Raw genomic sequence first — 18420 nt, forward strand, 5'->3', positions numbered from 1 at the left:
ACTAGAAATGTCAGGAAATAACAAGCTTAAGAAGTAAAGTGTTAGGAAAGTTTAAGAGCACTTCTGATTAGTGTGTGTGTGTGTGTGTGTGTGTGTGTGTGTGTGTGTGTGTGTGTATTTCTTGTCTCTCAACTCTGCCTTCACTTACATTTTCAACATTTTCAAAGACAGTTCTCTCCCAGACACACTTAAACACTCATGTCAACTTCCTTCTAAGGAAAGCCACCACCTTCTTCCCTAAAAGATTGGAGTTTTATTGAAAATACCCCAAGAAAATGTATGTCTTTTAGGACTTGAGATTGTATTAGCTCCATTAAAGACAGCATTAGCAAGCATACTGTTAAAAAGCAAACAAGAATCTATAACACTGTAAGTCTGTCTATAAATATGCACATATAGTTTTGATGAAATTTTCTCATCTGGGCTGACAATTCTCCCTCCAAGAGCTAAAATCCATCTAACAAGGACTTCAACACCACACATGAGAAGCCCTCAGTTGACTGATGAGCTTACTTGAGACCAGTTTCTTTTTGCCCCTCACAGACACTCAGCCCCTGCTTCTTACAGGAGATGCTGAGCAAGACATTGGCTTGAAGGAGAAAGAAAAAGCTTTAAATGACAAATAAGTTGTTTATTAAAAATATGAAATAAACATATACAATATTTTATATTTATAAAATATAAAATTAGGGACTGGATAACTTCAATTTTCAAAAACAACACTGAAAAAATATGTTTGTTTGAGCTGGGTGGTGATGATGGCACGTGCCTTTAATGCCAGCACTCTGGAGGCAGAGGCAGGCAGATCTCTGTGAGTTTGATGCCAGCCTGGGCTACAGAGTGAGTTCCAGGAAACCATGTCTCAAACAAACAAACAAAAAATGTGTGTTTTTCTTCACAGGCATTCTAATTCTGAGGGAATGAATACTTAATACTTTCAGTAACAAATGAGATAGATGTTTGTTCATTTGTTGATTTAAGAGTGGAATTAGAGACAAGGAAATAGGAAATTGATTCTCAGATGAGGCTGCTGCTGCTCTGGGCCTCTCTTTAGGGATTATGTGCAAATTCTCTCCTTTCAGTCTCACCGTATATCCTTAGGATATCCCAGCAAATTCCTTCCTTTGGGTTTCACAGCCTCTCCTTAGGGTGTATCTGCAAATTCCCTCCTTTCAGTCTCATAACCTCTCCTTAGGCTATCTCTACATACTCCTTCCTATGGGTTTCACAGACTCCTCTTAGGATATATGTGCAAATTCCCTCTTCTGGGGTTTGATGTGAGGCCCATGAAACCTGATTTTTGTGTTCACTCTAGAAAGCATGAAAACAATATTTATCACATGGCACCACCAATAATTCAAATGCCCTATGAAAGGTGAGTGAAGAAAATTGTTCATTAAAAAATATTGGTATAAATTAACTCAAAGTTATTTATGAAGGTATTTTTGTCTCCTGTAACTTGGTTTGGGCTTTTGTTTTTTGTTTTTAAAACCTTACTGGTCTTTTTTTCTATATTATGATATCTAATGCTGTCTTCTGTATGTTTTGTATGGGTTTTGATTGTATATGTGTGTGTCTCCACATGTGATGAGTATATCATGCTTTTCCTTTATTCTTCTTTGTTTGTTTGATTTGCCTGCTTGTTTTTGAAAGTGGGAGAGAGAGAGAAGGCATCAAATTGGAATGGTGGGTAGGGGAGATATGAGAGGAGATTTGAGAGGGAAAACTGTGATCAGAACTTGTTGTACCAAAAGAATAAAAAGTCAGAAACAAGGACAGAAATGTTGGTGTTATGTCTAGAAGGAGACTGCAAGGAGAAATAAGTACTGAAATTGTGGCCCATCTTGGGGTTCTACACTGCGGTGAGCATCATTCTGAATTTCTTTGAAACAGAGGGAAAAATCGGGCATCCTGAGCAGACAAATTCATCAGGTCAAGATGAGAGGTAATAGTCCAGGATCAACTTTGGATCTTTGATGGAAAGACTTATGTGTTGGCTGAGGATGGAAAGAAGGTTGTGGCACAGAAGACCAGAGAAGAAGAAGAAACAGCCTAGGAAGCTGTCACCGAAGTCACTTTGCAATCTCTGACTCATCAGTGCCATCTCCAGTTCTGTTTCCTCTGCACTTGCTGGGCAAATGCACGTGATGTATATGTCAGAATGACAACATTCATGAAACGCTGCTGGAGAGAAAGAACTTGACTCAGGATGCAATTTGGAAGGCATGCGTTTATGGCAGGAAATCACTAATAAAGAAAGTCCAGGTTTACAAAAGTCAGGGGGAATAATACACGTGTAGCAGGAACTGTTCCAGATCTTATTAATGAAAATAAACCCGGGAGCCAGATATTGGTGTGAACGCTGAAGTTTCAGAGAAACAGAAAAAGCCAGAGCTTACCTCACCTCGCCAATTTCTCTGTTGATCTTGTTTCCTCAAACTGGAAGCCTCTGAGTCCTCATTCGAATGAACCTCAGCTGAACTGCTGCTAAAAGCTAAAAGCTTAAAAAGGCTCTAGTTCCTGGTCCTCATGCCTTAGATACCTTTCTGCTTCCTGCCATCACTTCCTGCGATTAAAGGCATATGTCACCATGCTTGGCTGTTTCCAGTGTGGTTTCCATTCCTCTGGAATGCTAGGATTAAAGGTATATGCTACCACTGCCTAAACCTGTGTTTAATATAGTGGCTGTTCTGTTCTCTGATATCCAGATAAGTTTATTGGGGTGCATGATATATTAACCACATACAGAACTTTTGAACCATAAAGTTAATGCCAGAGAAAATTATAAGCTTTCAAACATTCTGTAAAACTTAGGAAACAGTGCTAGTTTGTTAAATTTATGAAGAGCTTGTAACACTACATATTAATCAAACACAAAATGAACAATAACAAGAGAATACCAGGATCTACAAATTATTCCTTCCATGCAAATCGAGCACTAACTCATACAAAAATGTAAATGCACTCAAGGGAATACCAATGTTTACCTATCAACTTAGAAAGTATATTTTTAAAATTATCTAGCTGGGTGGTGGTAGTGGTGGCACATGCCTTTAATCCCAGCATTTGGGAGGCAGGGGTGGGCTGACTGTTAGGTTGAGGCCAGCAGCATCTACAAAGTGTGTTCCAGGATAGCCTGGGCTACACAGAGAAACCATGTCTCAAAAAACCAACTTAATATATACTTAACACAAGTTGATTATTTTCAGCCCCAAATGAATCCAATGAATCTCACATCAAATCCCTACATGTGCAAAGTAGGGTGTCAGTTTAGTGTCTGAAACTGTGGATTTGAGGACACTGAAACTCCTCCTCAATCTGGTCCTTCATGCCCATCTAGCAACTGGCTCTTCCATGGAGAAGATAGTTGGTACAGGGCTCCCGACCCCACAGGAAGGAAGAGAGAAGAAAGTGTAAACAATAGGAAGATGAAGATATGGTAAGTCAAATATATTTAATATTATAAAGGTATCCTCATTACTACCCTATGAGGGAGTTTGTTTATGTGGCCAGAATTCTGTTTGTTGTACATTCTCAGCAGGAGGTCTTCCAGGTTGTCAGGCATCAGTGGTGGCCAGTACTACACTAAACACAGGCTGGAGGAAAAGACAGTGTACAGGGCTAATACCAAGGCTTCTGAAGGACAGTCCATTGGGCACAGTATCTATGAGACATGCGGAATTTGATGATGTTTCTAACAGAACTCGTGGGATACAATGTTTTAAATTTCAGTTTCATTTTAAACATTTTCCTGGGAACCATGTACATGAACAACACTGCATCTACTCTGCTTCTGGCTCTCTTTCAACCTTCCAATTCATCCCACATCCTCACCACAAATATACTACCACTTCTTTAATTATAATGTGTGTGTGTGTGTATAAATTTTGAATGCTTACAAATACATACATGCATCTATAAGAGAGTTTATATAACAATGCTTATATATCCATGGGTATAGGATTAACAACTTAGGATTTAGGCCAAGTGACAATAGGGCCTTATAAAATAAATCACCTTCCCTATAGCAAATAATAATATAAATCAGTGCAGTAAAGAGGAAGTTCAGAGTGTGACAAAGATCTTTGCATAGCTATACCTTTGATAAGGATATCATTCAGCATACAAAAAAAAAAAACCAAAAAGATAAAATGATGTTAAGAAAACAGCCAAATTGAAAATAAGGTATGGATCAGAACAGTGAATTCGGGGAGGGGGGGGAATGGATATAAAAAAATACGTAAAATGAGATCAGGAATGGTCAAGGTGGTATGACTGTAGTGCGTACGCACAAATCAGACCAAATTCCTCAATGGAGATGGGAGTTGAGTTCAAAAATCCACTCCTATCAGTTCTTGTATTACCAGTTATTAGCTACTTAGAGAGGGGACTGATTCTTTCTGAGTGTATCCCATGGTAAATTTGCCATATGAAAACCTCATATCTAAAAACATATGGGCAGCAAAAAATGGTCTAGATGGATTTTAAAAAGGGGGGACACAAACGTGGGTAGGTAGAGAAGGCAGTAATCTGGGAAGAGTTTGGGGAATGATAAGTATTTTTCCAAAAGGTTAACAGCTTGTTGGAAATGTTCAAAAAACTAAGAAAAATAGCTAATAAATATATTTAAAAGTGCTCAACAATCTTAACAGTTAGAGAAACATGAATTTAATGTTCTCAGGGGTTTCATCTAACCCCAGTCAGAATGGCTAAGATCAAGAAAACAACAGACAACAATTGTTGGTAAGCGTGTTGGGAAAGGGAAGCCCTTATTTAATGCTGGTGGGATTACAAACAGGAACTACTGAAATCAGTGTGCAGATTTCTCAAAGACTATAAGGAACTCTCCCTATGGCACAGCTGAAACACTCCTTGGAAAATGCCCAAAGGGCTCAGCATCCTACTCCACAGATATTTGCTCAGGCATGTTCATTGCTGCTGTGTTCACAATAGCTAGAGAGTGGAAACAACCTCAATGTCCTCCAATAGAAGAATGGATCCTGGAAATGTGGGACATGTTTCTGAGGGTGAGTCCCATCTAAAGGACAGGAGAGTTGACAAACAGGAGAAGTAGCTAGAGCAGAATCAATAAGATGTGACTTTGTATCTATCCTTCTGTTCACACATGACTAGTAAAATGTAACCCAGGCTCCTTTTATAAAGTATTCATTGCAGATTCTACTAGATATCTTGAAAGAGTCCTGATTAAGCCAAAAAGAAAACATCAAAGAAAAAAAACATATTCTTTGTTTGCAAGGAAATTTATTAGAGACGGAAAAATAATTCAGGTGAATACTAGGGAAATGACAGATCATAAGGTCTCAGAGCACATGGTGATCTTATCTCTGGACTCAGTGGCAGCAGAATTTGAAGCGTTTGGACCCTTGCCAGCAGGTCCCAGTGACACGTTCAAAAAATTTGCAGGATCTTCTACAGTAGCAAGTCAAGATTTTTCCGCCGGCTAAGAAGACAGGAGATCAGGCATTAAATAAGGTAGACTGCAGTATACAATAGTGTACAATACTATAAAGATTCACAATACATGGTAAAGAGGAGGTTTGTTTGTGTTGGTGACATCACACCAGGCACCATGATCAACTCCAAACACTGGGAAATAATACATTGAACAAGTGTTGATCCCATGCAGCACTTGAAACCCATTTCACACTCATCTACCTTTGTATGTCTCCTGACCCAACATATTCATATACTGCCGTATGTGGTATGAAATTTTTGTTTGTGTTCTGAAACATAGAGCTTGCCTATGGATCAGAGAAGCAGAGCAGAAGCCACAAAGGACATTTGAATGATTTACCTCCTGGAATCCTCAGACCAAGTAGGGAGAGATCCTGTCTCCGTCTAACTTATATTCCTGTTTCTACTTCCAAGTTAAAATGTGATTCCTCCAATTGCTAGGCTTAAAGTCATGGACCAGCACCGCAAGGCTTATATGGTTAACTATTGGCTACCTCCACACTCTGATCTCCCGGCAAGCCTTATTTGTCAGTACACAAACAAAATATCATACAACAGGCATTTGGTTCTTAACTGTATTATTTAAAGCAAAGCAGAGTTTTCTTTCTATAATAAAAGTATCATTTGGATAGGCAAATGGCTAATCAATATGTTGCATATTTTAAATGTTTTCCACAGATACATTTTTAGATCAAAAAACTTCAAAAGAAAGAAAATCAATTACATTTTTTTTTAACTTTCACTGTTACTCGTATAAATAAGACAGTTAAAATCCTAGAGGATCAACAGAGATAACTACCCAAATCACACATCTCATGACAGGATTCCAAGGCACATCTTCAACTCTCTCTCAGGAGACTCCAACCGACTATCATAGTGGGCACCACCACTCACCTGCTTTTTGAAGAGCAGAGCCTTCTGGCCTCCAAAGGAGATGGACATATCCTGGTCCTCTAACCCTGGCTGATCCTCATCTTTAGTCTCCTCAGTTGCTTCAGGGAGAGAATCAGCCTGGGCCATGTAGGCCATCAGGACAAGGGCAGAGAGAAGGACAAGTGTCTTCATGGCTGAGAGTCACCTGCAGGAAGGGTGAGCAGAAGCCCAGTGTGTGGGGAGAGAGCAGTCAGCCTACATTTATAGGTCTGTCATGAAGGTGCAGAGACAGGCCCTGGTGTTAGAGTGGCATGCACAGATGGGAACTGGGAGAGACTGTTGCCCTCAAGATCTTTTTGATGTTCCTCTGTTCTCACAGCTGCCATCATGATGTTGTTCTGTGTTTTCAGTGACAGCCCTCCCTTTTAGCTAATAATGAAGAAGTGTCCATACTATCTTCCCCTGTTTCCCATCTGCTTGAGTATTTACCTTTCTGTGGTCAGGAAAGAAAAGAGGCAGGCAACTTCCAAGTTCATCAGCTCATGAAACAAGGGGTTTTTGTGTTCTGAAGTTGGAACCTGCTGTTCTCAGAAAGCATGGACCCTGAACCAGACCTAAACACCAGTGACTTGGACAGTCAGTCCTTGAGTGATTCTGTGGTTTTATCACCCTCATGAAGGAAGACTCTGTGAATCCCTTCTTTTGGGGCCAATTATGGAGAAAGAAAGATGCCTTTGGTGAATCCAGTTCAAGAGGAGAAAAGGGACAGATATGGTCAGAGTGAAGCTAGAACAGGTTGCTCTAAAGAAGCCAGTATGACCTGAACATGTCTCATGAGTGCATTTCAGGTGTCTCTTCACACTTTGGGAGCCATCAAATGATGTGCTGTGGTTCATGTCTCAGATTCTGCGGTTTTTTTTTAACTTTTAGAAAAATGTGAACTTACCTACAAGAAACAACATTCCAAATGTAGAGAAAGTGATGTGTTTCATCTCAACCCCAAGAAGTACTTCTACTCCAAGAATGGCTGCTATTTCATATATAAATATTGTTCTGTACATGTTTTTATCTATTTTCCCCCACCCTCACTATGTATATGCCAAAACATAAAGAACATTCTACTAATTTCAGTTAGCATCTGGGGTCTCAGTATTATAAGTCCTAGCTCATATTTACATGTTGATAAATACTAATCAATTGTTAAAATGTTTTTATTTACAGTTCTGTGCAATAATTAGCAAAGCATTAAGAGTATTATGTTACATGCACACACCACACACACACACACACACACACACATACACACACACACACACACACCATATTTGCTAATGATACATGACCTCTCAATACCTTTACAGACTTAGATTTATCAGTCAATAAGCACATCATCTACTTTAGACGCATCCTCGCTGTCATCCTGATCTTTACAGAGTTGGCCTCAGTAGCACTTACTAAATTCGTATAGCCAAAGAACACCATGCTCATTTGAATGATTTATATTATTGTGTTTTTACTTTCTATTCTCTCTGCCAGTGTTCTGCACAGAACTGGTCACTGAAGTTCCAGAGTATCTCAAACCATTAAAATATGTCCTTTAAGAAAAATGCCCTTTTTAAATATGGCAATCAAGTTTTTGGATTGCACCATAGTTTTCTTTTTCTTGTTATTTTCTATTCTTTCTTTTGTTTTTTTCCCAAATCCTGGTAGCAAAATCTATCTTATTTGAAGAAAGACATCTGCTCATGTGGACACTAGAGAAGGTAGAGACCAGAATCCTCTGTCTGGGAAGTCAATGTGACCACTTACCTACTTCTGAGTTTTTTGAGCTTTGGGGAAAAACAAATTTTACTTTGTAAGTTTACAGTCTGCTGGAGTTTTTATGGAATTTGTGAAGGCTGATACCTGTACTTTGATTTTTTCCTCATAATTCCTTGTCCCAATCTAGTAGCTGACAATTGTTAATTCAATATCATCCCAGTCTACTTTTTCTCATGAATTGTGGAAGATGCGGACATGCCGGAGTAGTGTGTGTACCACGTGTATTTGGTCAAATGCTCCATTGAGGGAGTGGTTGGCACATTCATTTTACATTTTTATAGGTAAATATTTAATTATTTTTATTTTATAAGAATAATTAATTTGCCTGTGTGTGTGTGTGTGTGTGTGTGTGTGTGTGTTTGTGTGTGTGCCTGTTGTCTGTGCAGACCAAATAGACAGTCAAATCCCTAGAACTGCAGTTACAGAAAGATATGAGCTGCCATGTGGGTGCTGAAACCAAACCTGGGTCCCATGCAAGAGCAGCAAATGTTCTTAAACACTGAGCCTCCCCACCAGACCCACATTTTCTCTAATTAACCTTTAGTTGTTTTTCATACATTCAGGAAATTTTTTCTTTTAAAATGTTACAAATCTTAAGATTATTATTTTTCTTTGTCTTTTTGTTTTCTATGCCAAACAACTTGATTTATAAATTTATTTAATAATATTTCTGTGTTTCCTGTCTTTCAACTTAAATTTGTTAAACTCAAACTTGTGTGTTGGAGTGATTTATCAGCATTATTAAAATTCTGTGATTGAGAAAGTTTATTTTCTTAAACACTACCACAGTTGAGGAGGTTCTACCTTCCCAGGGAGGTTTCAGGCTCACTGATGTTCTGCCATATAAATCACTTGTAGATGCTCAAAAAGCAGTTAGAAAGTAGAGCTGTGGATGGAGCTGGTGGGTCAGAGACATTGAAGTGATGTTGGAGAAATGAAGGAACTCTTCAAAGTTCAGTGATGTTTATCCTATATTCCTTTGCACTAGGTGGTGTTCAAGTACCATCACTTATTCAAACATTGCCTCTAAAGAATGGAAGTTACCTCCACTGGCCTCTGAAACTTCAGATATTGCAACTAACCCATGTGTCCACATGGGAAGGCTATTGCTCTTCCTTCCTCACAGGCACACAGACTCTATTGACCCGCAGGAGGTGCTGGGTAAGATGAGTCACAGTCTTGAGGACATGTTCTTCTGAAGATCTCCTGAATTCTAAGGTGGGTGGAGGTGTGATCACTTCTGCACATGTTTTGTGTCACAAACCAGTGTGCAAAATGTCAACAGAGCTCTCAGTTACCTATAATAATCAATTCTATTTCTTTTAGCATTTATCACATGTGTGTGTTTGATTTTGATAACTGGCAAAAACCTTTTCTTCAGGTATTTCTAGAGAGTGTAATTTATTTACTAGTGGATTCACATCAAGTCCCAGAAGAGGGAATTTTCAGAGGTAGAGAGAGACCAAGGAGAAGCTGTGGAGAGATCATTTGCCAACAGCTGTTTTCCAACCATGAGCCACTGTCAGGTTCTAAGCAAGGACGTCAAATAGTCCATTAAAGGATGGAAGGTAGCACTCTGAAATGTAGAAGTTAAGGTGGAACATTGGCTAGTGGTGAAGTACAAGGGATTTGGCCACAGCCCTGTTACCTAAACTTTAGTGTCTCTGGGTAAGTTAATTAACTTCTTCAAAGTACCATTAAAAAGCCACAAAATATTGGTCAATAAAAGCAACTACCTTATTGAGTTGTGAAAATCCATTATTGGGATAAATAAAGAGATCTTAGCAACCAATTAATATAAATATAATGCATATATTATATACTTTGAAAATGCTATTTGGCATCGTATGCTTGAAATTATCATGATTTCTGTGAAGTCACACAAAGTTGTCCTGACTGTATAATAAATGAAAGTTTAGTATTCTCACCTTATGTAAGAAGTTGTTAAGTTCATTAGCATCTAAATGTTTTATCCAGTACTCAATAATTTCTATTTGTGAAACTAGCAAGAATCATATTTTCTAGTTTCAAATAACTCAAGAACTTTATGGAATTAGTTATATCATTGTTAAAGAGAAATTACACAAAATAAGCAGTTTTCCAAGATAAAGTCAAAGAGGTTAAGTGTAACTACAGAAGAGTGAGACATCAAGTCTCACTTGAGGATGAAAGAGACTTGGATGATCTGAGAAGTGAACTGTATTAGAAATGATAATGGTGGTGGGAAGAAGAAAACCATGGAAAGTTCAGCAGAGTAATGTGCAGATATTTCTGGTCAGAAGACTGTGATCTTAGGGTGGTTAATGGAAAGTAGCTGAGCTTTGTGTTAGGCTGAGGAGTTTCCTGAGACCATGGAGACAAACCTCCCTGTTCTAAAGATGGGTGTTCAGGAACCAGAGAACTCTGTTGGAATTTTAACTCTGAAGTCAATACAGGACTTCTGACTCCAGCCACATTTTACATACTTATCTGTGTTTCCATGCTCTGCATGGAGTCTAGGGTCATCATAGGAAGCCATAATTTCGGCCTGCCATGGCTGGTATGAGCCAGTAAGCATGTGTTGTACATTTGAAATTCCTGTGAAGAGTGGGATATTTTCAAAAATCTTAGGTGTTTTTTCATGATAATGCAGATTGCCTACTGGAATTTCTTCAGAGGATCATTGTAGTGATAAGTGATGGAATCGGGCCCAGTTGGTGGACATGTTGACAATGCCGTGTTGATAGAGGAGATGTGATTCCAATAGGGGCATGTCTTCTGAGCATCACAAACTAAAGTAAGTGTCAATTAGGATATAAACTGGCAGTTCTTCGATATTTGTCCAAGACCAAACAAAGTTAACTGTTTAGACTCTTTGTGATTCAGTTAAACTAGGGAACCCTCTGTGGGACAAAGTATGCTTTCTGTACCTGATCCCCAGAGGTGTACCAGGCTTATTTTTTTTTTTTTTTGGTTTTGTTTTTAGGTAGGCAAGGTGAATCAAATGCAACACATCTTTACATAATTTATATACATCCTTTCATTGTCAAACAAATATAGCATAAACAAATATAATAAACCTTTAAAGAGTTAGACTAATATACTGCAACATAAACAAATGTAACCTGTTTTGCCTCATTAAAGTAAAATTTAGCATGATAGGGGAGTCTGACTCATGAAAATTTGTTTTACATTTATTTACCTAATGTATGTGTAGAGAGGACTCATGTAGCACAGTACATGTGTGGAGGTCAGAGGAGAGGTAATAGATCTACTTGTTTCTTCCACTATGTGAGTTCTATGGTTTTTCAGGTGTGATGGTAACATCTCTCACTAAGGCATCTTGTGGCCCTCATTTGTTTAATTTCTATTATAACTGGCTTTCTTTGTGCATGATTTGTTTCCTTGACATTTTATCTTGTGAATAGCCTTTCTCTTTGTTTTTCACTCTAGTTACCACTACATGAATTCATTGATATTCCTTCTTCAGGTGTCTTGAATTCATTCTCTCTGAATGAGATTGTTTCAGAAGAATATGTGAGCCTATTGCAGGAGAGATTCCTTTGTGACTGAGTCCAGTGTAAATTAAGGCAAAATGAGAGAGAGAGAGAGAAGTATACAACTCGACCAGTAGAAGCATTTGAGCTTCTTTCTTTCACTTTGTATCTGGAATCTGTGCTCTTCTTTGCACCTGCTACTAACTGGAGTCAGTCTTTTGATTAAAACACTTTCATCTAAGAGGCAGACACTTACATTCCAAGGACTGTTGATAAAAAAAAAATCATCATTGATAAGTACTGTGTAATTCCAGATTCAGAGAGAGCAGTACTTTGTTTTTTTCCAATTCTTGATAAACAAAGTGAGCAGCATGTACCAACCTTTATATATCCAAAGATTCAGATTCAGTCAAGTAAACTGTTGACTACTCCCATAATAGCAGGACAAATCTTGGTTAGGCCTGAAGATGTAGAGAGTATAAAACACTGATTGAAGAAATTACCAATGAGTGACATACAATCTTGGTAAGATGCTTGAAGAATCCAGAATGTTTGTCATATTGGCGTCATGACAGTCAGCAGTATGATGAACTGTCACAAGGTACTGTGGATGGAAACAGTGGAGCATGTATGACTTCTTATTTCACTGGATTAGTGTAGTAATACACCCAGCATTTCTGTTTCTAGACATGCAGACAAAATAATGGTTGTTTTTAGGCTACATGATTTATTTATATGTATTTTTATTATATATTTATTCATTAAATATATTTAATAGATACATGTAAATATATAAAAATATATATTGATGTTTTCCTACTTATTAGAAAAGCACAGAAATAACTAAATTCTTCCAATTGGAAAAGGATCTCTGCTGTGGAAAACTCTAGCTACAGATCCCAATTTATAAAAATGAATTCAGAGATAGCATACACCATGCATAATTTAAGACAAGAGAAAAATTTAATATTTTTTTATGCAAAACATAAGTAAAAGTAATCTTACTGGGGAAAAGATAATAGTTCAGTACAGAAATGTGTCCGGGTGAATACTGGTGCAAATCTTGGAGCACCAGGAACAGAACATTTAATTGTCTAGCTGAGGATGAGAAACAACTTGCAACCCTCTTTACTGGGTAGGTGTTGTTTATTTTTGGTGCCTTTATTCTCATCATCAAAAAGTAAAAAGTCCAAGGTCTCATACATAAGCCACAGCACATCATTTGATGGCTCCCGAAATGTGAAGAGGCACCTGGAATGCACTCATGAGACATGTTCAGGTCACACTGTCATCTTCAGACCAACCTGCTCTAGCTTCACTCTGACCATCTCTGTCCCTCGTCTCCTCTTGAGCTCGATTCAACAGAGTAATCCTTCTATCTCCATAACGGCCCCAAAGGAAGGGGTTCACAGAGTCTTCCTTCATGAGGGTGATAATACCGCAGCATCAAAGAACTGACTGTTTAAGCCACAGGTATTCAGGTCTGGTCGAGGGTCCACACTTACTGAGAACAGTAGGTTCCAACTTCAGAACACAAAAACCCCTTGTTTCATGAGCTTATGAACTTGGAAGTTGCCTGCCTCTTTTCTTTCCTGACCACAGAAAGGTAAATACTCAAGCAGATGGGAAACAGGGGAAGATAGTATGGACATTTCATCATTATCAGTTGAAAGGGACGGCTGTCACTGAATACATAGACCAACATGGTGATGGCAGCTGTGAGAACAGAGGAACATCAAAGGGATCTTGAGGGCAACAATCTCTCCCAGTTCCCATCAGTGCATGCCCTCTCTAACAACAGGGCTGGTCTCTGCTCCTTCTCAAGACAGCCCTATAAATGCAGGCTGGCTACTCTTTCCCCACACACTGGGCTTCTGCTAACCCTTCCTGCAGGTGACTCTCAGCCATGAAGACACTTGTCCTTCTCTCTTCTCTTGTCCTGCTGGCTTACCTGGCCCAGGCTGATTCCATCCCTGAAGCAACTGAGAAGACTAAAAATGAGGATCAGCCCGGGGTAGAGGACCAGGATGTGTCCATATCCTTTGGAGGTCCAGAAAGCTCTGCTCTTCAAGAAGCAGGTGAATGTTGGTGCCCAGTGTGATAGTGGGTTGGAGTCTCCTGAGAGAGAGAAATGAAGATGTGCCTTGGGTTCCTTTCAAGAGCAATCTGGCTTCTTTAGGAACTCTGTCTTACTTCCTTTTCTTTCTTATTCACAACATTAAGAGAGGAGGAAGTCAGTTGATTTTCTTTCTCATGCTTTTTGCTCTAAAAACCCACTTTGAAATTTCACCAGAATCTAGTGCAATATACTGAGTGATCCTTATAGAACAAATTGAGTAGTCTTAGGTCTAAGGAGATAATTTTCTTTTGTTAGGAGAACTTCAAGTCAGTGTAAGATTTCACTCAAGTATATGAATGGTGAGAAAATGAGCATACAAATTATAGACATATCAGAATAGATCTGATGTTCTGCATGTTATCAACACTGAATACGCCTCAAGTACATTATTTCACTTTCTGTTGAGTTTACCATATGGCTGGCTGTAATGTTACCCATGCAGTATCACACATCTTCATAGGCTGTATAATATCCCATCCAGCCAACCTCCACACTCGATTCTTGATGTTCTATGTATGTCTCCAGCCTCAAGGAAGCTCTTGACATGCTACTGTCGAAGCCGATCCTGCAAAATACTGGAACGCATCAGTGGGATCTGCACCAGGGGTAGGAAAACCTATGTGTTCTGCTGCCGCTGATCATGGAAACCAGAAACAATAAGATGACCATCTGAGGCCCAAGAGAGGCCTCTGATTACCACTACCCTTGTGTTTCTCCTTTGACTCCATTAAATTTCTTGCATTATGTTCCTTGTGTGATTGCATTCTTTCAGTATTTGCTATATGGCTCAGTCAGGACTCTGGAAATCAAGTACCAGAGCCTTCAAGGAAACTTCTGCATTTGAATCAATAATTTAGTTTTTACTCACAAAATACAGACTCCAACGTATGATCCCAGCATTTGGAAACAAAATGTAAAGAAATTTCAGAGTGCTTATGATTCTTCTACATTTCTCTCTTGACTTTTGACTGTGCCTTCATGTAGATACAACTCACACCCAAAGACATGCCTACATCTTAAGAAAAAACTATTACTTTGGGCTTCGGATTTATACAGTCCTAACCTTAATTTTTCAGGAACCACAGTCTCCTTAAAAAGTGTTAAAATTTTAATGATTAGGCCTGGATTATGCCTCTACCTTCTAAGCACTGGGTTGTTTTTGGCTCCATAGAGACAACTTTTACCAATATTGGAAATGTTAGTACAAAGACAGAATGGGTCTGAACAAAAGCAAAGCAACCCATTATATGATGTGCATATATTCACAGCACCTAAGCTTGTATACAGCAAAAGGTATTTTCTATACAGAAAACTGTTCTTCATATACAGTAAGAGCATGTGCCTAATGATTCCAATTTGCTCTGCAATATACACTATGTGAGTTATCTGGTAGCTTTGGTGGGCGTAATGTAGCTTGGAAGTGATTCCAAGAAAAATAAAAAATCAACAGATGGTTCTCCCTGAAGCTTGGAGTCCCCAGTGGTGCTACAGATTGTTAAGACTCAGACTCCAGAACATTGCACACTCCTTAGTGGAGATATGTATGATATCTGATGAAAAGACATCATCGGTGACCTCTTAGATTGCATATTCCAGGAATACAGGTAATGTGAGTTCACAGCATACATCCTTGTGGGCAAAGGAGGCATGCTGGGAGAATAGAATACCCCATCACTCTTTGAGGAAAAAGGGATGCTAGAAGCAGCTCATTTGGTAGTTGCTATAACAATCTGTGTTGGGCCATGACAGATACCAGCTCCACCAAATGAACTAGTAGAGAAAGTGTAACTTCAGCCAGCACAACTCTTTTAGCCTCAAATATCACAGAAAATTGATGAGTGATTGCAAACACAATATGCAGTTACCAAATTCCCACAAAACATTTCTTTCTTAAAATAGTCTATCATGTCCTGTCCAAAATAAACTTAATGATTTAAACAAATGTGGGGTCATCCTTTTGAAATGTAATTATCTAAGGACATAGGTACTCTGTTTTCAGGTACAGCTAGTATAACTCCATTAAGTGTCAATCAGCAAACATTTGACACAATCACATTGATTAAACCACTGACATTCTTCAAGGCTTCTCCACTAGACCACAATGCCGAAAGCCTGTCTTTGTCTCTAAAGAGTTCATTCAAACTTCTCACTCTATTGCCAATTCTTGACCATGGTTGGATTAATCTTATGAATTCTTCCTTCCCACTTTTGAAGTTTGGAGTGAAATTTTCTTATAAAATGCAAGAGTTGTTTGTTTTTAAACTGACCTATTGTAATGGTGAAAAATTGCAGTGCATAATAGTAAGGGTTGATATATGTATATGCAGATTATGAAATTATTGAACTGGGGAATTAGCATGTCTGGCACCTCAGACATTTGTAATTTTTTTCTGATGAAACACTAAAATTCTACTGTCTAGCTATTTTGAAATACATAATCCATTGTTATTTAAAATCATGTTATTATATAATAATTGACCAGAACTCATTGTTCCTACCTAGATGTAATTCTGTACCCATTGACCAACCTTTCCTCTGCAACCCTTGACCTTGCCAGTCTTCTTTAGCAAGTATTCTATTCTCACTTTCCATTATGTTGATTTTTATCTTGTATATGTGAGAAAATGTTGTCCTTATATTTGTGCATCTGGATTTTACACAGAAAGTGTCCTCCAGGATCATCTCAGTTATTGAAAATTCCATCTTTTTATGGTTGAACAGTACTCTATCTGTACACATGAAAATACATACACACACACACATACACAAGCACACAAACACACGCACACACACAATGTTTCTGTATACCAAATTCTCCATATTCACACACCCACTGTGGAACATGGAGATCGATGCCATCTCTTGGCAATAATGTACAATGTGCAGAGCTATAATACACAATATCTGTCCAATTTGTTTTCATTTCCATTTGAAAGTTTGGTTTCCTGCTTTCTACAACCAGAATCAGGATATAAAGGATTGAGAAAATATATTTTTCTGTGCTTTGAGAACTTTCCTTTGGCAATAAAATCTCCATAGGTCATTTCAGAAATGTACAGGTTAGAGGAAAAGTTTCTCTGGTCTTAGGTGGCACAGATGGTCACCTTCTCAATCTCTTAGTTGTTTGACTCCCTAGATGACAGTGACCTCACTCTCTTCAACCCTCTAGCCAATGACCACATGCCCACACACTTGCCATTGCCTAGATTCCCCCTTCTTTGTGTGTCAACCTAATACTCCTGGATTATAATCTATCCCACTGCTTTCAGGTCTTCTGATGTGGGTGACACCAGTTCTTTGATAATTAGATTCAGTAAAGTTGTGCTTTAGAATGACCTGAGAACTCTGATGCCCAGGCGATACCTACACCAGCTGTAGCTATCCCTTTCATTCTGAATGCCCTACATTAGAACTGATCGTGTTTTGCCTATGTATTATTAACTGGAGTTTTGGATTCAAGGTTCAGGAACCACCTGAGGCTGAGGCAGCATTTTCATTCAAATTTATGAGAACTGTTAAGAGGAATCCTGACTAGAGACACTGACTGGTTCAAGGAATAATAATGTTGTGCTGGCCTTTATTTCTCTTTCTTTTACTGATGTCTTTGATACGGTGGCAGAGTGAATGAAGGGCAGATCTATAGAACCTTATTATATTAAATTCCTAGTTAAAAAAAATTACATTCTGATTTCCCTCATGTTCTAGCAATTGCCAAGGCCATACACCTCCCACTAACTCTCTCCACAAGGACAGAGAATGGAACTTGGGTTACACTCTAATCCTGCATTCCTTGTACTTCACCACTAGCAAAGGTTCCACCTTAAGTTCTGCATTTTAGAGTGATAACCTCTGTCATTTATTAGAATTATTTGTTTTTCTTGTTTAGAACCTCACAGAGGCTCAAGGTTGAAAGACACCTGTTGATAGATGGGCTTTCCATTGCTTCTCCTTGGTCTCTACCTCTGTAAATTCCCTCCTCTGGGATTTGATGTGAACTCACCAATAAATAACCCATATTCTCTAGAAACACCTAAAGAAAAGGTTTTTGCCAGTTTTAACAATCCCCCAAAAAATCACACATGTATGATCACTGCTAATGAAATAGAGTGGATTAATAAGGGTAACTGTGAGTTCTATTGACATTTTGCATACTGGTTTGGGACACAAAACAAGTATAGGAGTGATTACATTTGCACCCATCTTAGAGTCCAAGAAATCTTAAGAAGAATCCTCCAAGTAAGTAGAGTCTGAGTGCCTATGAGGAAGAAAGTGGAAGAGCCCTCCCATGAGCACAAGTGGGTCAGCTACAAGATCTGAACATTCAGGGGCCAGTGGAGGTAACTTCCTCTCTTTAGCGCACTCTTTGAATAAGTGATGGTACTTGGACAAGATCTAGTACAATGAAATGTAGGAGAAACAGCAGTGAACTATGAAGAGTTCCTTCATTTCTCCAACATCACTTCAATGTCTCTGACCCACCAACTCCATCCACATCTCTACTTTCTAAGTGCTTGTTTTGCATCCACATCTGATATTATAGGCCAGAATGTAATGATCCTGAAAACCCTTCCTGGGAAGATGAAATTTCCTCAGTTGTGGCAGTGACTAGAAAGACAACTCTGTCTCAATCACAGGATATAACAAAAATTTTGCAAA

At 38.6% G+C, this 18420-nt stretch overlaps 1 protein-coding gene across 1 annotated transcript; it reads left to right on the top strand.

Moving 5' to 3' along the window:
* The first annotated feature begins 13551 nt into the window (after nt 1–13551).
* Nucleotides 13552–14402, top strand: LOC114688882 (alpha-defensin 23-like). The gene is made up of 2 exons (XM_028863363.1): nt 13552–13723; nt 14290–14402. Exons 1-2 carry the CDS (start codon nt 13552–13554, stop codon nt 14400–14402), a joined length of 285 nt encoding a protein of 94 aa, XP_028719196.1.
* Nucleotides 14403–18420: the final 4018 nt, after the last annotated feature.

Source organism: Peromyscus leucopus, chromosome 17, assembly GCF_004664715.2.
Source record: "Peromyscus leucopus breed LL Stock chromosome 17, UCI_PerLeu_2.1, whole genome shotgun sequence".
NCBI classification, from domain to species: Eukaryota; Metazoa; Chordata; class Mammalia; order Rodentia; family Cricetidae; genus Peromyscus; species Peromyscus leucopus.